The following is a 27,564-nucleotide window of genomic DNA, read 5'->3' as shown; positions in this document are numbered from 1 at the left end:
AAATGGCTGACAAATCCACTAAGCAAGCACTGGGAGTTGTGGAGAATGTATTGGTAAAAGTGGGAAAATTCTTTCTCCCTGCTGACTTTGTTATCTCAGATATAGAAGAAGACCCTAACACTCCCATCATCCTGGGGAGGCCTTTCCTAGCTATGGGCAGAGCATTAATAGATGTTGAAAAAGGGGAATTGTTGCTAAGAGTGCATGATGAGCACCTAGCATTCCATGTTTTTAAAACCCTGCATGAGCCCACTCAAAAAGAAGATTGTATGAAGGATAAGGCCAGAGATCAAAGCTTGAAGCAGGCATTCAATGAGTCAAATCCAAGACTTCTAAATCTACGATTGAAAGAAGTAGAGATAGTGCAACAGACCAAAGAAATCAGGGAGGAACTAGATCCAAAACCCCCAGATGAGAACCTCAACACCCCAAATAAAGAACCACCAAGGCATGAATTATCTTCTGAGAAAGAAAAAAAGAAGAGGCCAAAAGAGTGGAGAAACAAGAAGATCCCCACTGAAGGCTTTTCACCAGGGGATAAAGTAATGTTAAACACACGACCAATGAAGATGTCTCCACAATTATCTGGATACTACACTGTGAACCGGGTCCTTTCACTTGAACACCTAGAGATCATCAAAAAGGAGACTGGAAGGAAGTTCACAGTAAGAGGAGAAAAGTTGAGGCACTATGATTTTCAACCTCCATGACCAAAGAACAAGATGTCAAGCTAGTGCCTCAACTAATAACACCGTTCTTCTTTATTGTCACTAGCTTGACATCTTGTTCTTTTAAACAAGTGGACTTTGTCTAGCAGCCCAATAAGCTTTTGGCAGATATAGGGTACCAAGAATTGTATCCGCCAACTATTACCAGCATTAAAACTAATTAAATATAATTTATTATATCAATTAAAAATTTAATAAAAAATCAAATTTTGAATAATCCCATTCAAAATTTTTACCCTAATTCTGTTTTGCTTCCACCCACCCATTGCTCTTTCTGCGCTGTGCCTCCTTCTTCTCCTTCCCTCCTTGGCGCCGGCGTTGCCTCTTTCTCCCTCCCCTCCCCGGTCTCCATCGCACCGAACCCCTGCCCTCGCGTCACTCTCCTCAACCGTGCCTCAGTGGCGCATACTCCCTCAAAGACCAGAGTATAAAATCATAACCAAACTTGCAGAGCAATTTCATTTGTTTAGAAGAATAAAAACATAACAAAAGAAGCACAAATCAGATATCAGAAAAATTTCTATTGTCGTAAGGGACGTATTCAAGGAGAGAAATTGTGACTGTAAATAGGACCGAATGAAGCCACTTATAAAGGTGACTAAACCTTAATTTGAGCTAAATCTGAAGAAGTTTGGACCCGAATCAGATTTTTTTGAGTTCGTCACTTCGTTGAGGATATAAATGGCATTTTCTCAAACAGAGAAGCTGAACTGCTGAGGTACATTCTGAAAACCGGTTCGATCAGCAAGTAAAACCGGTCTAGGAACTGGTGTCGAATCAGAAAATGAGAAAACCAATTCAGAACCGGCAACTCGGATTGACCGAAAACAGGCCGGTTTTCCAATGAGAGAAAACGACGTTGTTTTGGATCTGGAAAAAAGACACTTACGGATAAACCCTAATTCTTAAATGAAATCCCTTCTCACTCTCCTAGCAGTGCAAAGTTCTCCAGCCTCTTTTCCTTCCGGTCGCCGTCGTAGCCTCCTTACCGTGGTGACATCTAGTCGCTTCATTTCCGTTAGGTCCTCTACTCCTCTTTGATTCCTTGCTGTGTTGTTGGTTTTTCTTATTTGTGATGATTTGTTCGGTTTTTGTGATTTTTTTCTTACTTTTTATTTTTATTTTTTTGGTGATCGATTCTGCATCTGGTTTTGTTTTATAATTCTTAATTTTATGCCTTTTGCTATTTTAGCATGCATGATTATGTGTGTTTCCCTTGTTTATGTCATGATGATTAGTGATTTAATATTAGTTCTTAAAATATTTGTATCCCCCTGTTGTAGTCTTAATTGAATGAAGCACTTCAGAATGTAACAATCGATGTGGCATGAGCTGAAACAGTGTTCTCCAATTGAATTTCTTATTTTTTTTGCAGGTTTTTGGGTTGTAGTGATGGTGGAGGAAAGTGGGAGGAGGAAGAGGCCAAACATTCTGGTGACGGGTACTACCCCAGGGACGGGAAAGACTATGACATGTACTGCTCTAGCTGAAGCTACACAACTTCGCCACATCAATGTTGGGGATTTAGTCAGAGACAACAACTTACATGATGGCTGGGATGATGAGCTTGATTGTTTTGTCCTTAATGAAGACTTGGTAACTTATTACCCCCTTTTCTCTTTTGGTACTTAAAAAAAATCATTCAAATATTAAGATGCATGAAGATTAATAATCAAATTGTAAGTAAAGTTATGATCTATGCATATATATATGTTCTCTTATATGGGTTTTGATGAAGTTCTTAATTATAAATTCATTTTGTGTTGTGGATGTTCTTAGATAGTAACTCTTTCCGTGTTTATATAGCCGGTCCCAAATTTGGAAAAACAAGGAGGGTTGTATTTGACTTGCGACATTACATAAAGCTTTGTTGCATCCCTATGCATGGTCAAGATGCAAAGATGTCTTTGAATCCATGTAGGGTTATATTAGACATGTGACAACTAACGTAAAATTATGTGTCATTCCAATACATGGACATGATGCAATGACGTCTTGGATCCATTTAGCAAACCCCACCCAGTGAGAAAAGGTTTTAAGTGTTGTGTTAAAATGATGTGCATAGGTAGTTGATCAGCTGATTTCATGTAGACTATTAACTTAATGACAATGATGGTGGTCAAATGGTCAATATCAAAGTTAAGGTGATATTATAGATAGGTTGTTCATGGAATTGGGAAAACACCCCTTCATTGATAGGAAAGATACTTGCTGCGTAATGTTGTAATATTAATATTTGTGGATTATTTTCTAATGTCTGTTTGAATTTACTCATTGCAATATTTGGTTTTACGGTGATATAAAGAACAGTTTATACACTTCTTTATAGGACACAAGTCATTTTTCTTTTTAAAAGTTGATTTCATTTCAGGTCCGACAATGTACATATAGTGCCAGGAGATATATTTTCATACTATATATTCTTTTTGCGCTAATCCTTTTTATTCCTTTCTCCTCCTTTCATTCCATTTGGTAGCAATTCTTTAGAATGTTCCTATAGATTTGGTATTAAGCATTGGAATATACGTGTTGTCCTATTTGGTACTTGTGATCTTTGGTAGTTTCGAGTTATATAAACCATTTTTTCATGTTATCCCCAATGCTAATGCATTTCTCATCATATTGTGTTTCCTTGCTTGGTGTTTAAGGTCTGTGATGAGCTTGAGGATCAAATGGAAGAAGGGGGAAATATAGTGGATTATCATGGGTGTGATTTCTTCCCTGAGCGATGGTTTGATTGCGTTGTTGTACTTCAAACTGATAACACCGTGCTGTATGACCGCTTGAGTAGGAGGTAGGGAAGCACTTATTGAATGTTGATATTTGCTATTTTTGCTAGGGTGTTTCATCAAATTCACTTCCTTCATCTTTGTGACAGAGGTTACAATGAATCAAAGCTTTCTAATAACATAGAATGTCAAATCTTTCAAGTTCAACTTGAGGAAGATAAAGAAAGTTACCCAGAGGACAGAGTGATTGCTATGAAGAGTGACACCGTTGAAGATATTAATAGAAATGTTTCAACTTTGATGGATTGGGTAAGAAATTGGCATCCTACATCCTAGATTCCTAGTCATATAAAAAAGGGGAAAAAATGGAAAAGAAAAGATATTAATTTGTAGAAACTTTCATGTAACAGTGTGATAAAAAAGAAATATGTATTATGGATATTTATGTTGAACTTCTACATGGATATGCAGTGTTGCTGATTCGTCTTACTCGTGTCAAGTGTTATGAGTTGGTCCTTTTGGAAGAAAATACAAAAAAATACAATTTAATCTCTGAAAAATAGCAGATTACAACGCTTGTTTCATTGAGAAATTTATGAGTAAGAGCTTGCGTGGTAAATGATAGTAGTTATAGCCACATACCATTTTTGTATTGAATAGTTGCGTTGGTTTTCCATGGTTAAAGAAAGGCAAAAATTTTTACATTCATCTGTTATTTACTTATTTAAATTAGATATCAATTTGATTCAATAAAAATTTAAAAGGCCGACTTAATTTTCGTGATATTTGGTTAACAAATTTAAATAGGAAAAGTATAGGGTACCAACATATTATCTGCCAACTTATTGTCAACAATGATTAGTTATTATATTTTAAACACATATATAAAGAGACACATCCAAAAAATATATCTATAAAGACACTTCTATTAAACACAACTGTAAAAAAGATATTTTTATTAGACACATCCACAAAGACACCTCCATTAAACATAATTATAAATAAGAGTTGGCAGATATTGGCAAAAATGGTGTTGGTAACGTAGCGGAATTGATATTTAAATATCATTGGCAGAAATCACACCCATGATAATCCACTATATTTCCCCCTTCTTCCATTTGATCCTCAAGCTCATCACAGACCTTAGACACTAAGCAAGGAAACACAATATGATGAGAAATGCATTAGCATTGGGGATAACAAGAAAAAATGGTTCATATAACTCGAAACTACTAAAGATCTCAAGTACCAAATAGGACAACACGTATATTCCAATGCTTAATACCAAATCTATAGGAACATTCTAAAGAATCGCTACCAAATGGAATGAAAGGAGGAGAAAGGAATAAAAAGGATTAGTGCAAAAAGAATATATAGTATGGAAATATATCTCCTGGCACTATATGTACATTGTCGGACCTGAAATGAAATCAACTTTGAAAAAGCAAAATGACTTGTGTCCTATAAAGAAGTGTATAAACTGTTCTTTATATTCCCGTAAAACCAAATATTGCAATGAGTAAATTCAAACAGACATTAGAAAATAATCCACAAATATTAATATTACAACATTACGCAGCAAGCATCTTTCCTATCAATGAAGGGCTGTTTCTCCAATTCCATGAACAACCTATCTATAATATCACCTTAACTTGGATACTGACCATCTGACCACTATCATTGTCATTAAGTTAATAGTCTACATGAAATCAGCTGATCAACTACCTATGCATATCATTTTAACACAACACTTAAAACCTTTTCTCACTGGGTGGGGTTTGCTAAATGGATCCAAGACGTCATTGCATCATGTCCATGTATTGGAATGACACATAATTTTACATTAGTTGTCACATGTCTAATATAACCGGCACTACAAGAATAATTAGTTTTAGCGACAAACTTTTAACGGCAATAATATAATGGCTGTTGTTTTTTTTATTTAAGTTATGCTTTTGTGGGTATTATATATTTGTCACTAATACTATATATTATAGTGACAATTATTATTATTACCACTAAAAATATAAAAAAATTACTTTTAGGAAAAAATTTTTAGTGACTATAATACTATGGCGGGTATTATTTTTATTAAAATATAACAAAAACTACTTTTAATAAAAAAATTTTAGTGATCATTATACTATGGCTGGTATTATTTTTATTAAAATATATTTTTATAATAATTACTAATTAGCTAAAAGAAGAACCCAAGGGCCACGGACACCCACCTCACCCTACTCCCTTTCTCTTTCTCTTTGAGAAACCTAACCCTAAACCACCATCTCCATCCCTCATCGCCGAACCCTTCTCCTCCAGTAGACGGTGTTGTCGCCGCAGGCGGGGATAGACCGTGGGTACCGTCGCACTCTTCTCATTGCCAAACTCTTCTCAGTTCTCATCGTTCCTCTTCTCGTCGCCGTCGCACGAAGGAAGGGTTGACACCGTGGCATCGCCGTCGCGAAGGTTGCTCTGTCGGTCGTCGTGTCTTCGAGCTCTCTCTCTCTCTCTCTTTCTCTCTCTCTGTATGTGTGTGTCTGAGGTCAACATGTATCTTCGAGCTCTCAGTCGCTCTCTGTCCGAGCTCACTTTCCTTCCTCTGTTGCCGTCAGTTCCGATTCCTCCGTCGCCATCACCTGCCTTCCTCCTTCGCAGCCGGTAAGCTCTGCTGCTTTAATTTAATTTTGCTTGTTTTGTATTTTTGTTAATAATACGAGTTTCTAGCTTTTCTTATTTCTATTTGAGTGTGTTAATTTTTACTTCTTATGAGATACTGAATTTCTGAAGTAATGGTTGAATTGAATGATTCCTCGTCGTCGAATGATCCTTCTGTTTTTTATGCTGCGACTAAGGCTGAAAATTTTGCTCAAAGGTGATCTATTTGTGCTATTTTATCGACTAAGAAATTTTTAAGGCTTGTGGTCGATTTCTGCAGTTTAGGCAATATGTAGAGATGTGTGATATCCTATGGCTTTCAATCCCATAACTTGTTTAGCTGCCTTGATCATATATTAGATGTTCATCCTTAAGGAAAATGAAATGTGTTAGTCTTGTGTATTCTAAATGCAATTCATACATTTGATTTGGTTTGCAGTGATCTCTGGAGCTGGAAATAATAAAAAGGTCTGCTCTGCTATGAATTTGATTTCTTCGTTTTAACAGTTTAAACTGTCTTTGGTTTTCTGTTGCGCCAAACATGTCAGGTATGCTATCCTGTCTCTACTGCTGTCTAATTTTTTATTGTTGTAAAGTGTCAAGTCATGATATCTAATTTCAAATTAGTCACTCTTGCTTCTAAATTCTTCTGTGAAAGGCTCTGAAGCGCAATGTAGTCATGATGAAATCAGAGAGAGAAGATCAGACGTTGAGTACTTTGAATATGAAAGGCAGTGGTCTAAAATTAGGGATCTTTACCTCCCAGGCATGATGATTACCAATTTAAAATAGGGAGTTATAGTTAATCAGTTTTATCATTTTTGAAGGTTCAACATGCATTCTCAAAATAAAATAACAAAGCAAAGTGGCAATGAATCACATGGTGTCAAGGTGTTAAGCGTTCGTATGCTGACACCCGGTACATATATCATATTTTAAAAATGTTTCTGAAATCTTAAGGCATGTGCAATGGAGAAAGCTATTGCTTCATATGATGATGTACTTTTACTTTCCTTTAGGTGACTTAACTTTTTATCAAAGCATTTAAAGCAATCATTTGTGGATGTTGCAACTAAGCAATGCATTAGTTAGTGTCGTGTTGTGTCACCTTCACAGGCATGGCTCGATGTTTGTGACTGCAGAGTAATAAAGAATGCCATTCTTGGTAGTGTTATTCTAAGATTGTAGAGTGGCATTGCTTGTTTTCTTAAAACTTCAGTCTTCTTATAAAACTATTGTTTTGGTTACCTCGGGTTCAGGAAAATTTCCGCGGCAATGTTCAAACAAGGTTGAGAAAACTCAATGAGGGGGTTGTCCAAGCTACACTATTGGCATTAGCTGAACTCAAGCGCTTAAACATGACGGAAAATGTGACTTCAACCTTATCAATTGACGACATGCTTCCGGCAGTTGTTCAAGGTGCAATTGGAATAGCCTGTAGAAGTAATGATGATAAAATGGTGAGACTCGACTACAGTTTAACGTTTTTGTTTTCAACATACTAATCATGTCATGTTACATCTTCTATGGTTTCACTATGATTTTGTTAAATAATTCCTGCTCAGGACATATAAAAAGAGAGGCTGGCATGTATTGAACATCAGAATAGTTAGTTCTTTACTCATTTTATTGCTCAATATTCGCACGTCATCTTGGTTGGTTTGGTTGTACAGGCAGAATACATTGCTTCATTGAATCATGAAGAAACAAGATTGGCGGTTGTCTGCGAAAGGGCCTTCCTCACGACTTTGGATGGGTCTTGCCGCACTCCTATCGCCGGTTATGCTTGCAGAAATGAGGATGGTAATTGCTTGTTCCGAGGACTAGTTGCTTCACCAGATGGAACTCGCGGTAATTTGATCCTCCTTATACGTTTGCCTACTATTTAAAATCTTTCCACAACCTATAATTGACTTGATTTCCCTTTGTGCAGTTCTAGAGACATCGAGGGTTGGTCCATATGTTGTTGAAGATATGATTGAGGTGGTTCTATTAAATTGTTTCTTATCAGGCATCTATTAATAGCGAATTACTTTTCAATAGTTTCATTATTTAGTTCCAAGACTTTATATATAATGTTAACAATTTCATCATGTTATATTATAGGAGTATTGTCAGCAGGTAGAGAAGGAAGAAGTAGCAAGAAACAAAGGAAGAGTAATAATGGTGGGAGTGGGGTGAAGAAGGGAGAGGAGAAGGAAAAAGAAGAGGCTCCAACAGCAACAGCAACAGGGTATATCCACGTTAGAGCAAGAAGGGGCCAAGCAACTGATAGCCACAGCCTCGCTGAAAGGGTACTATACCATATTATTAGCAATTAATTAATTAATGATGCTCTTCTTTTATATGGGTCCCCACCTTATGGTTAGGTACTTTGATTAATTCTCTAAATAAAGTGACGAAAATGTTCATCATTGCAGGTGAGAAGGGAGAAGATAAGCGAGAGGATGAAGATGTTGCAACGACTTGTGCCAGGCTGTGATAAGGTGTGTTCCATGATCATCATTTTCCACTATCTAATTGTGTTGGTATTAATGAATTGTGATCTTTGGTTGAGAGCTGAAACACAGTAGTTACATGTTTCTATCAGTATCACCCTCTTTTCTGACATGTCACTAACCTCATCATATGATTGGGTTCATACTTAGGTAACCGGAAAGGCCCTTGTTGGACGAGATCATCAATTATGTTCAGTCCCTACAAAATCAAGTAGAGGTATGTAGTGGTACCGCTAATAATAATAATATACACTCAAGTCAATCATATATATATATATTTTAATTTGAAGCTAGCTAGCTAACTAATTATATAACAATATAAATATATGCAGTTCTTGTTAATGAAGCTTGCTTCAGTCAGCCCCTTCTTCTTTGACTTTGCAATGGACCTAGATAATGATAACAATAATGGCCACTTGGTTAGACCACTGGATCAGGTATATTCATTTTTTGTTAAATATTGTGTTGCATTATTAATTATATACTATTGGATAAGAGGTTGTAATATGAACTACACTAAAGTTTGATCAATTATTAGTGAATAATAGATGAGATCTTGTCTCCATGAACCAACAAGTTTGCATTTATTGCAAGGCGAAGTTGTGGAACATGCGGCAGGCCAGAATGATCCCTCAAAGTGCTAGTTCCTGGTTGGGTTCCTATGAAGATGGTGTTGAGTATTATGTGTGCTTCAATGGCCACATGCTTGGGACATGCACCTTGTTACCATTGTCTGATTCAGAAGAGGTATCCTCATCAGAAGAGGAATAGTTAACTGATTCTTAGGTACTTTCTCTCTGCTTATTTATGTTTAAATATCTATATCCATAAGAGGTCTTCATGATAGAAGTATAAAAGGATACTGTGGATGATTTAGTTGGGAAGTGGCATCCTCATTTCAACATATAATCCCTAAATCCAATGCTAGAACTTGGCCTTACTTTAGGCTCAATTATCATGCTATTTGGTGCTTTAGAAGTGTGCCTGTTTGTTAAATTTTATTTTTATTTTGGATCATTATCATGTTTAGTGCTGGCTTTGAGGATTGAATTTGAAGGATTTCCTTGCACATATTTATACATTTGGTAAAATTAGGCCTTTTTGCTATACCGTATAAGGTCTGATAGTATTGGTCAATATTAATAAACAAATTTTTATAGTTATACGGTCTTATCCATTCTTGAAGGTATATGTGATAACTGCTACATTGCTCATAGCATCTCTCGTTGTCTTTGAACAGATTGGCAGCAAGTCCTGACAAGAAGGTTGAACTTCTGTGTCAGATTTCTCTTCAAGTGCGCCATTACCATTTAGCTTTGAGCTTTAGGTTGTGGTGTATCAAATCATGCCAACATTTTCGAGGAAGGACCATGATGCTGCTAACCAACATTTCTCATGAATTTTGGCATGGATGGTTGTTAGTCATTACTGCTAACTATGTGATATACCATGTATCAAGTGAGACTTGTACCATATCCAGTCACCGATGGAGGTGATTAAATGAGCAGCTCCTACCACCTATGAGTTTTAATTGTTGCCTTTTGGTGCTTTTGTGTTATCATGGTGACTGGTTGAATACTAGTTATTTAGATGTTCCTAGTTGAATACCTTACGGATTCTTTGCTTAGACAGAATTGAAGTAGAAACTAAAAGTAAAAAGAAAGTCAGTGATTTTTATTATCCTTTTTATAATCTTTCTATTAAAGCTGGTTTTCAATTGATTAGGAAAAGTGAGCTGGTTAAAAGCTGAAGAGCCGAATTGTAGCGGAGCAATCCATACATAAATGGTCTTATATAATTGAGCAATTGGGAACTTTGCTTCATTCTCTTTGCTGTATTATTGTATTGCATCTGAGCTAGGTTCTATTTGTTTTCTTTTGATAATTAACTATGTGCTAATCATTGATGTAACATAGATTTGTAGTATTTGTGTTGTTTAAATTTGTATTATGCTTTATTATATTTTAAGAGAATTTTGTGTATAAATATTTAATTATATTGAATTTAATGAAATACTATGTGCCATTAGTAGACACATCCAATACAAAGAGGCACATGCATAGAAGACACGACCAAAAAAGACACCTCTATTAGAAAACACATCCATAGTTAAACACATCCTGATCCATTTTCCTTATCATTCCATTTCTTTTTCTTGGTCCAGAACTTGATTTAAAAAGAGCTATCGATATATATACATAGATATATAAGCATTAAAGACAACGCAAAAGAGCTATCGATATATATACATAGATATATAAGCATTAAAGACAACGCAAATGAGAATGTGACCAATATATTCTTCTCCCTGTGGCTATCTTCTACGTAAAAACATAAATAAAAACAGGCAATTGCTATCACAATAGGAAAATGACTTGATGTTCCATTAGATTGTAGCAATTTGTTTATAACCTCTGGAAACAGTAGAAGATTGAAGACTCTTCCCTTTGAGCAAAAGAATAATTATAGCTCCAAGAAGACAACATGGTTACCAATGATTCATAAATCCAAACGAACAGAGATATTTAACAGGCTTAATTAAATGTGCTATAACGGTACTTGAGCTGGCAAAAATAGAAATTCTTGTGTGCATTGGCCACAATCAAACTAATCTGAATTGTTACAAATTTTCAATAGTTATATATTATTCTTCAATCTATCATTGTATTTACAAAATTAGCATCTTCCACACAAAAGCATTAGAGATATATAATTGTAACATTTATGATTTATCAAGGTTATTTAGGAGAAATTAAATCATCATAAACTAGAGGAGTAAGCAGCTAGCTTTCAGCTTGAAAAATTGCTAGTGAGAACCAAAACAAATCACCTACTGTGATGTCATTCTTTGTATGGTTATACCAGGGCTTTTGTGAAATACATGGTTATATGTCTTCTATTCTTCCATGCTTGAATTTCTAGAGCTAAAAAAAATTGAAAATTAAATCATTATTTCTATCATCTGATCTGTGAGTTTTATTCAGTTGAACAAAAAAAAAAAGAAAAAAAGAAGACTGAAATTAAATAATAATTCTGATTTTTTTCATGATTCTTGTTTTTCCTCTTGCTCCAAAATTAAGGGCATAGCTTGTTTCAGCATTGAAAATGTCACCTCCTATTAAAAAAGAAAAGCAAAAAAACTAAAAGCTGGTAAGAAGTGGCTGCTGCAAGCAGTTCAATCAAACTTTAATGTTTGGTTTTCATAGAAAATAATAGTCAGCGGAGTAGGAAAGCTTTATGAGAAGATTGATATGCCATTGGCTCATTATCAGCAAGAATCAGTACAAACATTCTAAAATGGGAATATAGGGCAGAATAAAAAAATAGTTATTGATGGATCAAAAGAATGGGATGATTAGAAGACTCATCAATTAAAGACACATCAAAACAAGTTTTAAACAAAAGACGCATCCAAAAGAAGACACATCAATGTCCATGTGATGAGACGAGTAACACATAAAGGTTCTTGAAAACGAGGTAACTCAACATAACTAGCATGATCAAAGAATGCAAGTAAATTACTAAAGGAAAGTTAACCTTTAAGAAATCCAGCAATGCAGATAGAAACAGAAATAGCAAAGTGAAAGACATATCCATTACACAGCTCCATTAGTAGACACATCCGACAGAAAAAAGACACATACATATAAGACACTACCAGAAAAGACACTTCAATTAGAAAACACATTCATAGTTAGACACATCCTGTAAAGACACTTCCAAAAAGACACATCCAAAATGGCACAACATTTACTCCGTAGAATATCTTAACCCCATTTTTATCCCACATTTGCGGATTCTCTAAACAAAAACAATTAATAATGGATACAAAAGCTCTGCAGCAAAGCACAATGAACTGAGATTAGTTCATATAATTTAACTTCTAACATTACAAAAAATAACATCCACAAATTCAAAATGCATCTTATATTAATACCTAATCCAAGTATATGAACCCTCAACAGATCAGCCACATCTAGTTACATAAACCATGAAATACTACTACTAACCTGTTAGATCAGTGGCGCCAATGAAAGAGGAAGCGTCTGAGCGACGCGTCTTGGAGCCGGTGCTAGTTGCGGCGTTGACTGAAGCTGGTCAGATACAAGAGATGGACTGGGATGGTGGTGCTTCAGTAGGACAGGGAGATTTTCAACGAGGCGTGCGTGGAGGCAGAGCAAGCAGACGCACTGTCGGCTGGTCCAGCGGAGAAGAGACGCATCTGTCGGCCGGGTGTCACTTTTGCGGATGAGAGACCGTGCTTGTTAGTGGCGGCAACTGGTTTTCCGGCGGCGTTGATTCGGTTGACGAATGCGACCGGCGAAGACAGCAATCCGGCATGCTATGCGGCGCTGCAAGTGGAGATGGGGAGTGGGGGTGTGTCTCCACTGTAAGAAGAAGTGAAAAAGGGTTACAGTAGAATTAACTAGGTTAATTTAGGATGTATTTTTTTAAACAAGTGGACTTTGTCTAGCAGCCCAATAAGCTTTTGGCAGATATAGGGTACCAAGACTTGTATCGGCCAACTATTACCAACATTAAAACTAATTAAATATAATTTATTATATCAATTAAAAATTTAATAAAAAATCAAATTTTGAATAATCCCATTCAAAATTTTACCCTAATTCTGTTTTGCTTCCACCCACCCATTGCTCTTTCTGCGCTGTGCCTCCTTCTTCTCCTTCCCTCCTTGGCACCGGCGTTGCCTCTTTCTCCCTCGCCTCCCCGGTCTCCATCGCACCGAACACCTGCCCTCGCGTCACTCTCCTCAACCGTGCCTCAGTGGCGCGTCCTCCCTCAAAGATCAGAGTATAAAATCATAACCAAACTTGCAGAGCAATTTCATTTGTTTAGAAGAATAAAAATATAACAAAAGAAGCACAAATCAGATATCAGAAAAATTTGCATTGTCGTAAGGGACGTATTCAAGGAGAGAAATTATGACTGTAAACAGGAACGAATGAAGCCACTTATAAAGGTGACTAAACCTTAATTTGAGCCAAATCTGAAGAAGTTTGGACCTGAATCGGATTTTTTTGAGTTCGTCACTTCGTTGAGGATATAAATGGCATTTTCTCAAACAGGAAAGCTGAACTGCTGAGGTACGTTCTGAAAACCGGTTCGATCTGCAAGTAAAACCGGTCTAGGAACTGGTGTTGAATCAGAAATTGAGAAAATCAATTCAGAACCGACAACTCGGATTGACCGAAAACAGGCCGGTTTTCCAGTGAGAGAAAACGACGTTGTTTTGGATCTGGATAAAAGACACTTACGGATAAACCCTAATTCTTAAATGAAATCCCTTCTCACTCTCCTAGCAGTGCGAAGTTCTCCAGCCTCTTTTCCTTCCGGTCGCCGTCATAGCCTCCTTACCGCGGTGACATCCAGTCGCTTCATTTCCGTTAGGTCCTCTACTCCTCTTTGATTCCTTGCTATGTTGTTGGTTTTTCTTATTTGTGCTGATTTGTTCGGTTTTTGTGATTTTTTCTTACTTTTTATTTTTATTTTTTTGGTGATCGATTCTGCATCTGGTTTTGTTTTATAATTCTTAATTTTATGCCTTTTGCTATTTTAGCATGCATGATTATGTGTGTTTCCCTTGTTTATGTCATGATGATTAGTGATTTAATATTAGTTCTTAAAATATTTGTATCCCCCTGTTGTAATTTTAATTGAATGAAGCACTTCAGAATGTAACAATCGATGTGGCATGAGCTGAAACAGTGTTCTCCAATTGAATTTCTTATATTTTTTTTTGCAGGTTTTTGGGTTGTAGTGATGGTGGAGGAAAGTGGGAGGAAGAAGAGGCCAAACATTCTGGTGACAGGTACCCCAGGGACGGGGAAGACTACGACATGTGCTGCTCTAGCTGAAGCCACAAAACTTCGCCACATGAATGTTGGGGATTTAGTCGGAGACGAGAACTTACATGATGGCTGGAATGATGAGCTTGATTGTTTTGTCCTTAATGAAGACTTGGTAACTTATTACCCCCTTTTCTCTTTTGGTACTTAAAAAAAAAAAAATCATTCAAATATTAAGATGCATGAATATTAATAATCAAATTGTAAGTAAAGTTATGATCTATGCATATATATATATGTTCTCTTATATGGGTTTTGATGAAGTTCTTAACTATAAATTCATTTTGTGTTGTGGATGTTCTTAGATAGTAACTCTTCCCGTGTTTATATAGCCGGTCCCAAATTTGGAAAAACAAGGAGGGTTGTATTTGACTTGCGACATTACATAAAGCTTTGTTGCATCCCTATGCATGGTCAAGATGCAAAGATGTCTTTGAATTCATGTAGGGTTATATTAGACATGTGACAACTAATGTAAAATTATGTGTCATTCCAATACATGGACATGATGCAATGACGTCTTGGATCCATTTAGCAAACCCCACCCAGTGAGAAAAGATTTTAAGTGTTGTGTTAAAATGATGTGCATAGGTAGTTGATCAGCTGATTTCATGTAGACTATTAACTTAATGACAATGATGGTGGTCAGATGGTCAGTATCCAAGTTAAGGTGATATTATAGATAGGTTGTTCATGGAATTGGGGAAACACCCTTTCATTGATAGGAAAGATGCTTGCTGCGTAATGTTGTAATATTAATATTTGTGGATTATTTTCTAATGTCTGTTTGAATTTACTCATTGCAATATTTGATTTTACGGGGATATAAAGAACAGTTTATACACTTCTTTATAGGACACAAGTCATTTTGTTTTTTCAAAGTTGATTTCATTTCAGGTCCGACAATGTACATATAGTGCCAGGAGATATATTTCCATACTATATATTCTTTTTGCGCTAATCCTTTTTATTCCTTTCATTCCATTTGGTACCAATTCTTTAGAATGTTCCTATAGATTTGGTATTAAGCATTGGAATATACGTGTTGTCCTATTTGGTACTTGAGATCTTTGGTAGTTTCGAGTTATATGAACCATTTTTCATGTTATCTCCAATGCTAATGCATTTCTCATCATATTGTGTTTCCTTGCTTGGTGTTTAAGGTCTGTGATGAGCTTGAGGATCAAATGGAAGAAGGGGGAAATATAATGGATTATCATGGGTGTGATTTCTTCCCTGAGCGATGGTTTGATTGCGTTGTTGTACTTCAAACTGATAACACCGTGCTGTATGACCGCTTGAGTAGGAGGTAAGGAAGCACTTATTGAATGTTAATATTTGCTATTTTTGCTAGGGTGTTTCATCAAATTCACTTCCTTCATCTTTGTGACAGAGGTTACAATGAATCAAAGCTTTCTAACAACATAGAATGTGAAATCTTTCAAGTTCTACTTGAGGAAGCTAAAGAAAGTTACCCAGAGGTGATTGCTATGAAGAGTGACACCATTGAAGATATTAATAGAAATGTTTCAACTTTGACGGATTGGGTAAGAAATTGGCATCCTACATCCTAGATTTCTAGTCATATAAAAAAGGGGAGAAAATGGAAAAGAAAAGATATTAATTTGTAGAAACTTTCATGTAACAATGTGATAAAAAAGAAATATGTATTATGGATATTTATGTTGAACTTCTACATGGATATGCAGTGTTGCTGATTCGTCTTACTCGTGTCAAGTGTTATGAGTTGGTCCTTTTGGAAGAAAATACAAAAAAATACAATTTAATCTCCGAAAAATAACAGATTACAACGCTTGTTTCATTGAGAAATTTATGAATAAGAAGTTGCGTGGTAAATGATAGTAGTTATAGCCACGTACCATTTTTGTATTGAATAGTTGCGTTGGTTTTCCATGGTTAAAGAAAGGCAAAAATTTTTACATTCATCTGTTATTTACTTATTTAAATTAGATATCAATTTGATTCAATAAAAATTTAAAAGGCCGACTTAATTTTCGTGATATTTGGTTAACCAATTTAAATAGAAAAAGTATAGGGTACCAAATAAAAATATATTTTTTATAACTGTGTTTAATAGAAGTGTCTTTATAAATATATTTTTTAGATGTGTCTCTTTATATATGTGTTTAAAATATAATAACTAATCATTGTTGGCAATAAGTTGGCAGATAATATGTTAATACCCTATACTTTTCCTATTTAAATTGGTTAACCAAATATCACAAAAATTAAATCGGCCTTTTAAATTTTTATTGAATCAAATTGATATCTAATTTAAATAAGTAAATAACAGATGAATGTAAAAATTTTTGCCTTTTTTTAACCATGGAAAACCAACGCAACTATTCAATACAAAAATGGTACGTGACTATAACTACTATCATTTACCACGCAAGTTCTTACTCATAAATTTCTCAATGAAACAAGCGTTTTAATCTGCTATTTTTCGGAGATTAAATTGTATTTTTTTGTATTTTCTTCCAAAAGGACCAACTCAACACTTGATACGAGTAAGACGAATCAGCAACACTGCATATCCATGTAGAAGTTCAACATAAATATCCATAATACATATTTCTTTTTTATCACACTGTTACATGAAAGTTTCTACAAATTAATATCTTTTCTTTTCCATTTTCGCCCCTTTTTTATATGACTAGGAATCTAGGATGTAAGATGCCAATTCCTTACCCAATCCGTCAAAGTTGAAACATTTCTATTAATATCTTCAATGGTGTCACTCTTCATAGCAATCACTCTGTCCTCTGGGTAACTTTCTTTAGCTTCCTCAAGTAGAACTTGAAAGATTTCACATTCTATGTTGTTAGAAAGCTTTGATTCATTGTAACCTGTCACAAAGATGAAGGAAGTGAATTTGATGAAACACCCTCGCAAAAATAGCAAATATCAACATTCAATAAATGCTTCCCTACCTCCTACTCAAGCGGTCATACAGCACGGTGTTATCAGTTTGAAGTACAACAACACAATCAAACCATCGCTCAGGAAAGAAATCACACCCATGATAATCCACTATATTTCCCCCTTCTTCCATTTGATCCTCAAGCTCATCACAGACCTTAAACACCAAGCAAGGAAACACAATATAATGAGAAATGCATTAGCATTGGGGATAACATGAATAAATGGTTCATATAACTCGAAACTACCTAAGATCTCAAGTACCAAATAGGACAACACGTATATTCCAATGCTTAATACCAAATCTATAGGAACATTCTAAAGAATTGGTACCAAATGGAATGAAAGGAGGAGAAAGGAATAAAAAGGATTAGTGCAAAAAGAATATATAGTATAGAAATATATCTCCTGACACTATATGTACATTGTCGGACCTGAAATGAAATCAACTTTGAAAAAGCAAAATGACTTGTGTCCTATAAAGAAGTGTATAAACTGTTCTTTATATCCCGTAAAACCAAATATTGCAATGAGTAAATTCAAACAGACATTAGAAAATAATCCACAAATATTAATATTACAACATTACACAGCAAGCATCTTTCCTATCAATGAAGGGGTGTTTCCCCAATTCCATGAACAACCTATCTATAATATCACCTTCTTTCCTATCAATGAAGGGGTGTTTCCCCAATTCCATGAACAACCTATCTATAATATCACCTTAACTTGGATACTGACCATCTAACCACCATCATTGTCATTAAGTTAATAGTCTACATGAAATCAGCTGATCAACTACCTATGCACATCATTTTAACACAACACTTAAAACCTTTTCTCACTGGGTGGGATTTGCTAAATGGATCCAAGACGTCATCGCATCATGTCCATGTATTGGAATGACACATAATTTTACATTAGTTGTCACATGTCTAATATAACCCTACATGGATTCAAAGACATCTTTGCATCTTGACCATGCATAGGGATGCAACAAAGCTTTATGTAATGTCGCAAGTCAAATACAACCCTCCTTGTTTTTCCAAATTTGGGACTGGCTATATAAACACGGGAAGAGTTACTATCTAAGAACATCCACAACACAAAATGAATTTATAATTAAGAACTTCATCAAAACCCATATAAGAGAACATATATATATGCATAGATCATAACTTTACTTACAATTTGATTATTAATCTTCATGCATCTTAATATTTGAATGATTTTTTTTTTAAGTACCAAAAGAGAAAAGGGGGTAATAAGTTACCAAGTCTTCATTAAGGACAAAACAATCAAGCTCATCATCCCAGCCATCATGTAAGTTCTTGTCTCTGACTAAATCCCCAACATTGATGTGGCAAAGCTGTGTGGCTTCAGCTAGAGCAGTACATGTCGTAGTCTTCCCCGTCCCTGGGGTACCCGTCACCAGAATGTTTGGCCTCTTCCTCCTCCCACTTTCCTCCACCATCACTACAACCCAAAAACCTGCAAAAAAAAATAAGAAATTCAATTGGAGAACCCTGTTTCAGCTCATGCCACATCGATTGTTACATTCTGAAGTGCTTCATTCAATTAAAACTACAACAGGGGGATACAAATATTTTAAGAACTAATATTAAATCACTAATCATCATGACATAAACAAGGGAAACACACATAATCATGCATGCTAAAATAGCAAAAGGCATAAAATTAAGAATTATAAAACAAAACCAGATGCAGAATCGATCACCAAAAAAATAAAAATAAAAAGTAAGAAAAAAATCACAAAAACCGAACAAATCAGCACAAATAAGAAAAACCAACAACACAGCAAGGAATCAAAGAGGAGTAGAGGACCTAACGGAAATGAAGCAACTGGATGTCACTGCGGTAAGGAGGCTACGACGGCGACCGGAAGGAAAAGAGGCTGGAGAACTTCGCACTGCTAGGAGAGTGAGAAGGGATTTCATTTAAGAATTAGGGTTTATCCGTAAGTGTCTTTTTTCCAGATCCAAAACAACGTCGTTTTCTCTCACTGGAAAACCGGCCTATTTTCGGTCAATCCGAGTTGCCGGTTCTGAATTGGTTCTCATTTTCTGATTCAACACCAGTTCCTAGACCGGTTTTACTTGCAGATCGAACCGGTTTTCAGAACGTACCTCAGCAGTTCAGCTTCCCTGTTTGAGAAAATGCCATTTATATCCTCAACGAAGTGACGAACTCAAAAAAATCCGATTCAGGTCCAAACTTCTTCAGAATTGGCTCAAATTAAGGTTTAGTCACCTTTATAAGTGGCTTCATTCATTCCTATTTACAGTCATAATTTCTCTCCTTGAATACTAATTCAAATTTTTCTGATATCTGATTTATGCTTCTTTTGTTATGTTTTTATTCTTCTAAACAAATGAAATTGCTCTGCAAGTTTGGTTATGATTTTATACTCTGATCTTTGATCTTTTATACTATATATGTTCAACTATTTTGGGATGAACTTTTGCCTTTTATTGGGGTTTATCGTTAAAATGTGCATAGGAAGTGATATAGAGATGGAAGTGATGATCGTTTCTCCAGATGATCGAAGCTGAAAATATTGTGCGATTTTGTCTCTTTCGAGAAACCAAGCCAATTAGTTCTGATCTATCTCTTCCCATAATAACATTAACAATTAGTTCATATCTAATGATGTTTTAATTTTTGAATATATATCTAAGATTTTGTTTTGCATCGGCCATTTCACAATGGTGGATAACCCGTATATAAAAAATTAGTTTAGATCTTCTAAAATAAAAAAATAAATTTCTAAAATGATAAATTCATGAATTAATCACCGTTGAATAACAATAAGAATAACTATCCGTAAACTCTGTCTAAGGAGTAGTTTTAAAGACTGGGCATTTACTAGCCAAAACCAACCAACCAGCCAGTATAAATCAATCACCTAAGTAACTAATAGCAAAACCAATCAACAATGAACAATATTCATAAATCACAATCAGCAAAACCAATTCATAAACTAGTTCAACAACTGAACATAACCACTGTATATTCAACGATTAAATCATATTCATAATTAGCAAAAAATTAACAATAAAATTCACAGCAATAAACCAATCAACAATAAAATTCAACCTTCCAATTCAACCACTGCTGTATTCATTTCTAAACAGCATCATAAACCAATTAACAATAAAATTCACAGCAATAACATCAATAAATCAACCTGAAAAAAAAAACTGGAAAAAAAATTAAATACTCACCTGTTGTTACAGAGGCAGAAGGTGGACGACGAGCAGCAGTTCAGGCAGCAACAACCACGGAAGAGAGGCGAGGGAGGGGCGGAGGTGCGACGAGACGCGAGCACTCACCAGGGAGCTGCAGGAAGAGAGACAAGACGCGAACAGTGGAGCACACCAGGCGTTGGGTGCAGTGATGGTGGACGACGACGACACGCTGCACGGCTGCAAGAAGCACAGCTCGAGCACTCACTGGTGGAGGCGTGGTGAGACGCAAGCTTCCGAGCACACAGCACAGATGGAGGAGAGAGGCGAGACGCGATTCGCGAGCACACGACGCGGAGGATCAGGCGAGAAGCGCGCCGACGGCGGCGAGCGTACGGTGGCGTTGAACCGAGGTGAGCTGAGGTGAGCTCCCAACGCTGTGCCTATGTGTGTAAATCAAGGTTCAGAAAACCGGACCGGTCATCAAACCGTTCTAGTCACTGATTTACTGGTTTACTGGTCTAACCGGTCCAACCGGTGGTTCAACCGGATAAACCGTTTTAGAATAGAATAATAAATAAATTATAAGGTGCTTTATACAGGTAAGCTTATTAGAAATATGCAAAACTCTAAAAACATGAGAAAGTACCAGTTGAAAGCTTCCAATTACAATTGTTACCAACTATATATGTCCTTTATGTAAGGTTAAATTTGAATGGAAAAGCATCTTATGTGCAATACATCATAGAGGTCACATTCAATAATTTTATTGACTTGAAGCTCATTAAAAAAACAAATAAAAATTAAAACTCCTTGATTCTTTGGCAACCAAATGATTGAAAAGATAAGTGAACATAGACCAAATGTGCAGGGGTTGAGCACTAACATTTCAGAAATTAGCAACACTCAACATCTAAAACAGAGAGAACAATTGTACAAAAATAGATATTAACAGTTTATAATTTGTGGGAATTAACTTAATATTCTATAGTTTCTTTCTTCTCCTTTTAGTTTCTTTTTTTCAATGGAAACAAGATTTAACAACAAAAATTCAATAATAAAAATTCCATCATTCATTTTAATCAGTTCAAAACAAGATACAACTTAGCTAAATTTAACTAAAAAATTTAATAAATAAATTCAGTTCAATACAACAGAGAAGACTTAATCATTCAGATAAAACCTCATGCTTTAGTATCATTTTAACATAAATTAACAAAGAATTATCAAAGTTTAAGCATAATTTTTTTCAATACAGCATAAAAAAACAATCAAACAGAGTACAGCCCAGCAGTAGCAGCAGAGTTAATCATTCAACAATAGCATTAACCATGTTCTTAACCTAAAGCAAGAGCCAAACACAATGAAAATTAACAGCATGCTCTTAACCACAACACAAGACCATATCTGCCTACAGCATTCAGCCATTTAACACAACACAATTCTGCCTAGTGCCTACAACATTCAGCCATTCAACACAACACAATTTTGCCTACAATCAGATAACCCCAATCATAAACACCATTACCAAATTAAATAAAAAATCAACCAAAAATCACCTTGCAAATCAAAAACTCAATCTCTTGAACTCAATAATTACATCAGTTATCCAACTAAATAATTGCATCACAGTTATCATAAACTGATTTCAAAGCCTAGAAGCAGTAAGCAAAACCAATCAACCAAGCACTGACTGAGTATTCTGTTCTGATTATGTGACTGGGAAGCAACAAATTCAAGTTACAGCAACAAATTCAACAAATTCAACAAATCCAAGTAAAGTCCCGATTTACAGCAACATTTAGATTAGCAACAAGGCAAATTTGATTAGCAATTCAGCAACATGCAAAAATACAGGGAGAAGGGAAATCTGAAAAGAGAGAACAGGGAAGCGATGGTGCAGGGACTCACCAACGGTCGACGGCGAGTCGGCGACCACCCTACGGAAGGCGACGAAGCAAGAGACAACCCCACGAGTTGCTTCTGCCGCCGGCGACAAGACAGATGAACCACGAGATGCCAGTGACTGAGACGAGACTCGAGTGAGGCTGGGAGGCAGAATCGAGCAGAGACAACCACGGACGACGAGCAGCAACCAACACGCACAGCTCGAGCACTCACTGGCGGAGGGAGGCGCGAGCAGCCGAGCACAGAGGAGAACGGCGAGATGCGAGCACCCGACGTGGAGGATCCGGCGAGAGGCCCGAGAGCACGAAGACGGAAGTTCTTGAGTGCGATAGACGGCGGCAGCAGTCTCTCACTCCGACAGACGGCGAAAACTATTGGTGGAGGCTAGGGTTTGCTTTCTTTGGTGGAGGCTAGGGTTTGATGAAGCAAGGAGTTGGAGAAGGGGGGAATGGGGGATAACGCGGTGGGGTGGGTTATTAGCCTTGAGGTTTTTTTTATCCCCAAAAATGTCAAACGACCTCGTTTTGGGTGGCTTTTTTTTTTTTTCAATTTTTCGAATCCACCAGAGTTTCTTAAACCCGTCGGTTCACCAGTTCTCGTATAACCCGGTCAAGTCAACTAGTTTTCATCGAGTTTGTTTTTTGTCCAATCCAACGATCAGCCTGGATTGACCTAACGTTGGGTCACCGGTTTTTTTGGTCCAATCAGTTGGATTGGTTCAGATTTTCAGTTATGCTTAGAGATGAAACGCTTAGACTATGGTTGTTTTTTTAGAACTGGGTTTGAGACTAAGTATTGTATTTGGTGACAAAAAATTATATCTCTAAAAAATAAGAACACATAAAACTAAAATTTTTAAAAATTAAAATTAAAATTTTAATAATATTTTTTTCAAAAATATTTTTATTTAATTTTTTAAATTTTAAATTTATGTCTTAATTTTTATATTTATTTTAAACTAAACATAATACTAAGATATATTCAATTTTATACACAAAATTTAGTCTTTATCTCTTAGTCAAAAATAAATTCAAAGGGGGCAAACCCATAGACTTGACTCCCCAATTTTTTTGAACAAAAGTTAATAATTTTAAGTATATAAAATTTTTATAATTATATAATTTTATTTAAAACATAGAGTAAATAATTGTCTTATATAATAATAAAATTATTAAACTCAAAAGTAAGTAACAATCTTTAAATTGAGAAAGATATTATTGTCAATTACTTTTTAATTAAATAAATTTTTAAATCTTTAAATATTTAATTTTTTTCTTTTTTTAAATATTTTTTTCTTAATTTTCACACCTATTATCATATAAAAATATTTTAATGTTTTAATAGCTAAAATTTTTTTTATATATTATATTACATACATGAAAATAAATTATTTTAAAATTTATTTATTTTTCACATGATATTAAAAATATAACATATTAACTAAATTCATTAAAACGATTATATTTTATTCATAAATATATTTTAAATACATATAACAAAGTTATTAGAATAATTTATTTATATTATTTTATAGCATGTTTTTTTATAATATAAAGTATAAAAATATAATTTACTGTCACAATAATACTCAATAAAATAAACTAATTAAAAAATAAATAATTTTTATATTTTATCGAATCTAAAATTTAAAAATTATAAAAATCAAGATAACCTTTTTATATAACAAACACTTATCAGTATTTTATTAATTAAAAAAATATTAATCATAATTATATATATTACTAAAGATATAATATTATATTTAGTTATACAATATTTTAATTTTTGCCTCTGCTAAGTAGACAACGGAGAATCTGAACAACGTGAACAACGGATTGAAAATTTGGCACAATGAAGTTTAAAAAAAAGTAATCCACCCAAATTACCCAACCAAAAAACTTCATTCAGTAATTCAAAAATTTTAACCATCAATTATACCCTAATTTACTAAAGCATCAGGTTCTCCCCCAAACTCTCTGTCGTCGCCGCCTCACCAACCAGCCCCTTTGGCCGGCATCACTCTCTCCCTCATCGGACATCATTATCACCTCCTGGGTTCTTTATGCCGTCACTTAGTCGCCAACCATCCCCCGTTATCGTCGCCGGGATTCTCGTCACCGCCACTGGTTCGTCAACAAGAACCCCCATCGGTACTTAAGGATAACCATCCACTTAGGAATAAAAATAATCATATGCATACCCAGTGAATTGAACATCCAGCATATTTTAATTGTATCTAACTGACGATCGGATTTCTATCGGTAAAGAAATTCACAAGAATATAATCGTGTTGTAAGTATAGCTTCTAAACCAACAAAAATCCTTTCGTACAAAAGATTGTTTGTCACAAGTAACAAACCCCTAATAAAAATAAACCGAAGTATTTAAACATCGGGTCATCTCTCAAAGAATTGCAGGGAGGTGTTCTTATTATTGGTTAAGAGTCTTGTAAATGTGGGGTTTTGGGTTAAGAAATAAGAAGAGCGAATTGCAGGGAAAATAAAATAATAACAATAAAAAGTCTTGACTAGGAGAAGATTAATCGGAAGTTCTATCCTTGTTGGACGTTCCCAAGGTCAGTTAATAATTGATTGTTGTTTCTACTGATTTATCCCTTATCTAATAAAGGAAAGTTAAGTAGGGAGCCAACTTCTATTCATAAGTCCTAATCCTCTCCCTCAGGAAGGATTAGCGTTAGTAACTAGAGTGCTAGCCAACAATTTTCAATTACCAATTATTTCTTGAGTATTCCAACTCAAGGGTCTCCTCTTAATCAACTCCCAAGTCAAGTTGGGAGCCTATTCCAATAACATGAAGATTGTTTTTAGATCAATGTAAGGGGAATAGAAAAGAAACATGATAATTAGAATAAAATTGGAAGCAATTAAATAAATAATAAAATTAAATAAAAATACTCTTGGCATTAATAAATTAACAGAAGAAGATAAAAGAAAGTAATAGAATCATAAATCCTAAATTAAAAGAACATTGAACCTGGAACTCAGAAGAAATTGAAATCCTAATCCTAATCCTGGAGAGAGGAGAGAGTCTCTCTCTAAAACTACATCTAAATTATTAAAAGTGAATAATGAGTCATCTTCTTCATTCCTCCACTTTGCAGCTTTTAATCTGTGTTTTCTGGGCCGAGAAATGGGCCAAAAACAGCCCAAAAATCGCTAGAAACGAATTCTGCCACGCTGATTTTTGTAGATGCGATGCGTGCGCATGATACACGCGTCCGCGTCATCTATTCTCAAGGTAAATATAGAAAATTATATATCATTTCGAAGCTCTGGACGTTAGCTTTTTAACGCAACTAAAACCGTCTCATTTGGATCTTTGTAGCTCAAGTTATGACTGTTTGAGTGCGGAGAGGTCAGGCTGGACAGCTTAGCAATTTCTTTAACTTCTTGTATTCCTTCCACTTTTGTATGCTTCCTTTCCATCCTCTAAGTCATTCCTGCCCTGTAATTCCTGAAATCACTTAATACACATATCAAGGCATCGAATAGTAATTAGAGAGGATTAAACATAGCAAATTTAAAGCCCAAAGAAGCATGTTTTCAATCATAGCACAAAATCCGGAAGGAAAAAGTAAAACCATGCAAATAGTATGAATAAGTGGGTAAAGAGTTGATAAAAACCACTCAATTGAGCACAAGATAAACCATGAAATAGTGGTTTATCAACCTCCCCACACTTAAACATTAGCATGTCTTCATGCTAAGCTCAAGAGAAGCTAAAAGAGTGAATGGGGGAAAGTAAGACTCATGCAATGCAATGCAACCTATGTATATGAATGCAACTATATGCTAAGATGTTTCTATCTACTTGGTTAAAAGTAAATAAGCTCTTTAAGATAAACATAAATCAGATTTCACTAATCCAAATCACACAATAAGAGACAAATAAACCTGTAAGAAGATAGCTCATGAAAGCAGGGAACATAGAATAAAGCATTGAACCTTCACTGGTAGTGTATATGCACTCTAATCTCTCAAGTGTCTAGGGTTAATTCACTCTACTCTTCTCTAATCATGATTTCTAAACTTTGTTCTTCATCTAACCAATCAACAAATATTGAATGTACTAATGCAAACATCATGAGGTCTTTTCAAGGTTGTAATAGAGCCAAGGCAAGAGTGATGATATATGTATGACTAAGTAAGCTATAAATTGAATTATTGACTAACATAAGCTCTCACACACACACACACTCTATATGACTTCTTAAATCATGCCTAGCTACCCAAAATTTCCACTTTTGCATCATATACTCATGTATCAACTTTTCTTTTAATTTGTATCACATATGCATTGATCTTTTATTAACTTAACATTGGGGTAATTTTGTCCCCTTATTTATTTATTTATATTATATATATATATATTTTTTTTTTCTTTTCTCTTTTTCTTTTTCTCTCTTTTTTTTTCTTTTTTTCTTTTTTTTGTTTTTTTAATTAAAAATATAAAAATAAACATAACATATCAATGCACATGGATTTTTAATTATTTTTTTATGGTCTCACATGAGTAGGTACCCAAATTCCTAATATTTTATCAATAGAATTCAACACTTTCCTATCAACCCAAGTTCCCACGGTTTCCCACACTTAATTGATACACAATCTCTATCTTAAACTAACCAAAGATTCAAATCAGGTAATTTAATTATTTTTCTGCTTAAAGCTAGTGATGTGGTAAGATATAGAACAAATGGGGATTAAAAAGACTCAAAATGGCTAACAAAGGTAAATAGAAGGGTAGGCTATTTGGGATAAGTGAGCAAAAATAAATGATGGCCTCAATCATATGCATACATTTAAATACACTAAACATTGGACATATAGAATAGAACAAAATAAAAATTACAATCATAGAGAAGATAAACACACAAGAATAAAATATTATGGTTAAATAATGTAACCATGTAATTAGGCTCAAATCTCACAGGTTGTGTATTCTTAGCTTTTTAAACTATGTTCCAATTTACAACTTCCAAACAAGTTTAACACAAAAATTTTGATTTA

At 35.0% G+C, this 27,564-nt stretch overlaps 4 protein-coding genes and 1 non-coding gene across 5 annotated transcripts; 4 read left to right on the top strand and 1 right to left on the bottom strand.

Annotated features, from left to right (window-relative positions):
• Positions 1 to 2,120: 2,120 nt before the first annotated feature.
• Positions 2,121 to 3,793, top strand: LOC130963734 (adenylate kinase isoenzyme 6 homolog). The gene is made up of 3 exons (XM_057889834.1): positions 2,121 to 2,324; positions 3,377 to 3,522; positions 3,607 to 3,793. Exons 1-3 carry the CDS (start codon positions 2,121 to 2,123, stop codon positions 3,791 to 3,793), a joined length of 537 nt encoding a protein of 178 aa, XP_057745817.1.
• A 3,288-nt stretch (positions 3,794 to 7,081) lies between these two features.
• On the top strand, positions 7,082 to 8,134 carry LOC130962646 (porphobilinogen deaminase, chloroplastic-like). Its single transcript, XM_057888833.1, has 4 exons — positions 7,082 to 7,111; positions 7,372 to 7,572; positions 7,786 to 7,963; positions 8,046 to 8,134. Exons 1-4 carry the CDS (start codon positions 7,082 to 7,084, stop codon positions 8,132 to 8,134), a joined length of 498 nt encoding a protein of 165 aa, XP_057744816.1.
• Positions 8,135 to 14,391: 6,257 nt separating this feature from the next.
• On the top strand, positions 14,392 to 16,076 carry LOC130961305 (adenylate kinase isoenzyme 6 homolog). The gene is made up of 3 exons (XM_057887088.1): positions 14,392 to 14,592; positions 15,641 to 15,786; positions 15,871 to 16,076. The coding sequence occupies exons 1-3, from the start codon at positions 14,392 to 14,394 to the stop codon at positions 16,049 to 16,051; spliced, it is 528 nt and encodes a 175-aa protein (XP_057743071.1). The 3' UTR covers positions 16,052 to 16,076.
• A 977-nt stretch (positions 16,077 to 17,053) lies between these two features.
• On the bottom strand, positions 17,054 to 23,019 carry LOC130961306 (adenylate kinase isoenzyme 6 homolog). The gene is made up of 5 exons (XM_057887089.1): positions 22,538 to 23,019; positions 20,666 to 21,069; positions 18,694 to 18,911; positions 17,432 to 17,577; positions 17,054 to 17,349 (listed from the first exon to the last, which is right to left on the bottom strand). Exons 3-5 carry the CDS (start codon positions 18,892 to 18,894, stop codon positions 17,163 to 17,165), a joined length of 534 nt encoding a protein of 177 aa, XP_057743072.1. The 5' UTR covers positions 18,895 to 18,911; positions 20,666 to 21,069; positions 22,538 to 23,019; the 3' UTR covers positions 17,054 to 17,162.
• On the top strand, positions 19,955 to 20,049 carry LOC130964686 (small nucleolar RNA Z103). Its single transcript, XR_009080771.1, has one exon. It is a non-coding gene; the product is annotated as a small nucleolar RNA Z103 (small nucleolar RNA).
• Positions 23,020 to 27,564: the final 4,545 nt, after the last annotated feature.

Source organism: Arachis stenosperma, chromosome 2 (assembly GCF_014773155.1).
Source record: "Arachis stenosperma cultivar V10309 chromosome 2, arast.V10309.gnm1.PFL2, whole genome shotgun sequence".
Classification (NCBI taxonomy): Eukaryota; Viridiplantae; Streptophyta; class Magnoliopsida; order Fabales; family Fabaceae; genus Arachis; species Arachis stenosperma.
The sequence above is the reverse complement of the archived record's forward strand: the minus strand, read 5'-3'. Positions and strand labels throughout refer to the sequence as shown.

Bases quoted from the DNA above. Each gene is read 5' to 3' on its own strand.
- LOC130963734 (XM_057889834.1), top strand. From the start codon at position 2,121: ATGGTGGAGGAAAGTGGGAGGAGGAAGAGGCCAAACATTCTGGTGACG. The intron at 2,325-3,376 runs GTAACTTATTAC...TTGGTGTTTAAG, and splicing joins TTGTCCTTAATGAAGACTTG to GTCTGTGATGAGCTTGAGGA. The intron at 3,523-3,606 runs GTAGGGAAGCAC...TCTTTGTGACAG, and splicing joins TATGACCGCTTGAGTAGGAG to AGGTTACAATGAATCAAAGC.
- LOC130962646 (XM_057888833.1), top strand. From the start codon at position 7,082: ATGGAGAAAGCTATTGCTTCATATGATGAT. The intron at 7,112-7,371 runs GTACTTTTACTT...CCTCGGGTTCAG, and splicing joins CTATTGCTTCATATGATGAT to GAAAATTTCCGCGGCAATGT. The intron at 7,964-8,045 runs GTAATTTGATCC...CCCTTTGTGCAG, and splicing joins TTCACCAGATGGAACTCGCG to TTCTAGAGACATCGAGGGTT.
- LOC130961305 (XM_057887088.1), top strand. From the start codon at position 14,392: ATGGTGGAGGAAAGTGGGAGGAAGAAGAGGCCAAACATTCTGGTGACA. The intron at 14,593-15,640 runs GTAACTTATTAC...TTGGTGTTTAAG, and splicing joins TTGTCCTTAATGAAGACTTG to GTCTGTGATGAGCTTGAGGA. The intron at 15,787-15,870 runs GTAAGGAAGCAC...TCTTTGTGACAG, and splicing joins TATGACCGCTTGAGTAGGAG to AGGTTACAATGAATCAAAGC.
- LOC130961306 (XM_057887089.1), bottom strand. From the start codon at position 18,894: ATGGTGGAGGAAAGTGGGAGGAGGAAGAGGCCAAACATTCTGGTGACG. The intron at 17,578-18,693 runs GTAACTTATTAC...TTGGTGTTTAAG, and splicing joins TTGTCCTTAATGAAGACTTG to GTCTGTGATGAGCTTGAGGA. The intron at 17,350-17,431 runs GTAGGGAAGCAT...CATCTTTGTGAC, and splicing joins TATGACCGCTTGAGTAGGAG to AGGTTACAATGAATCAAAGC.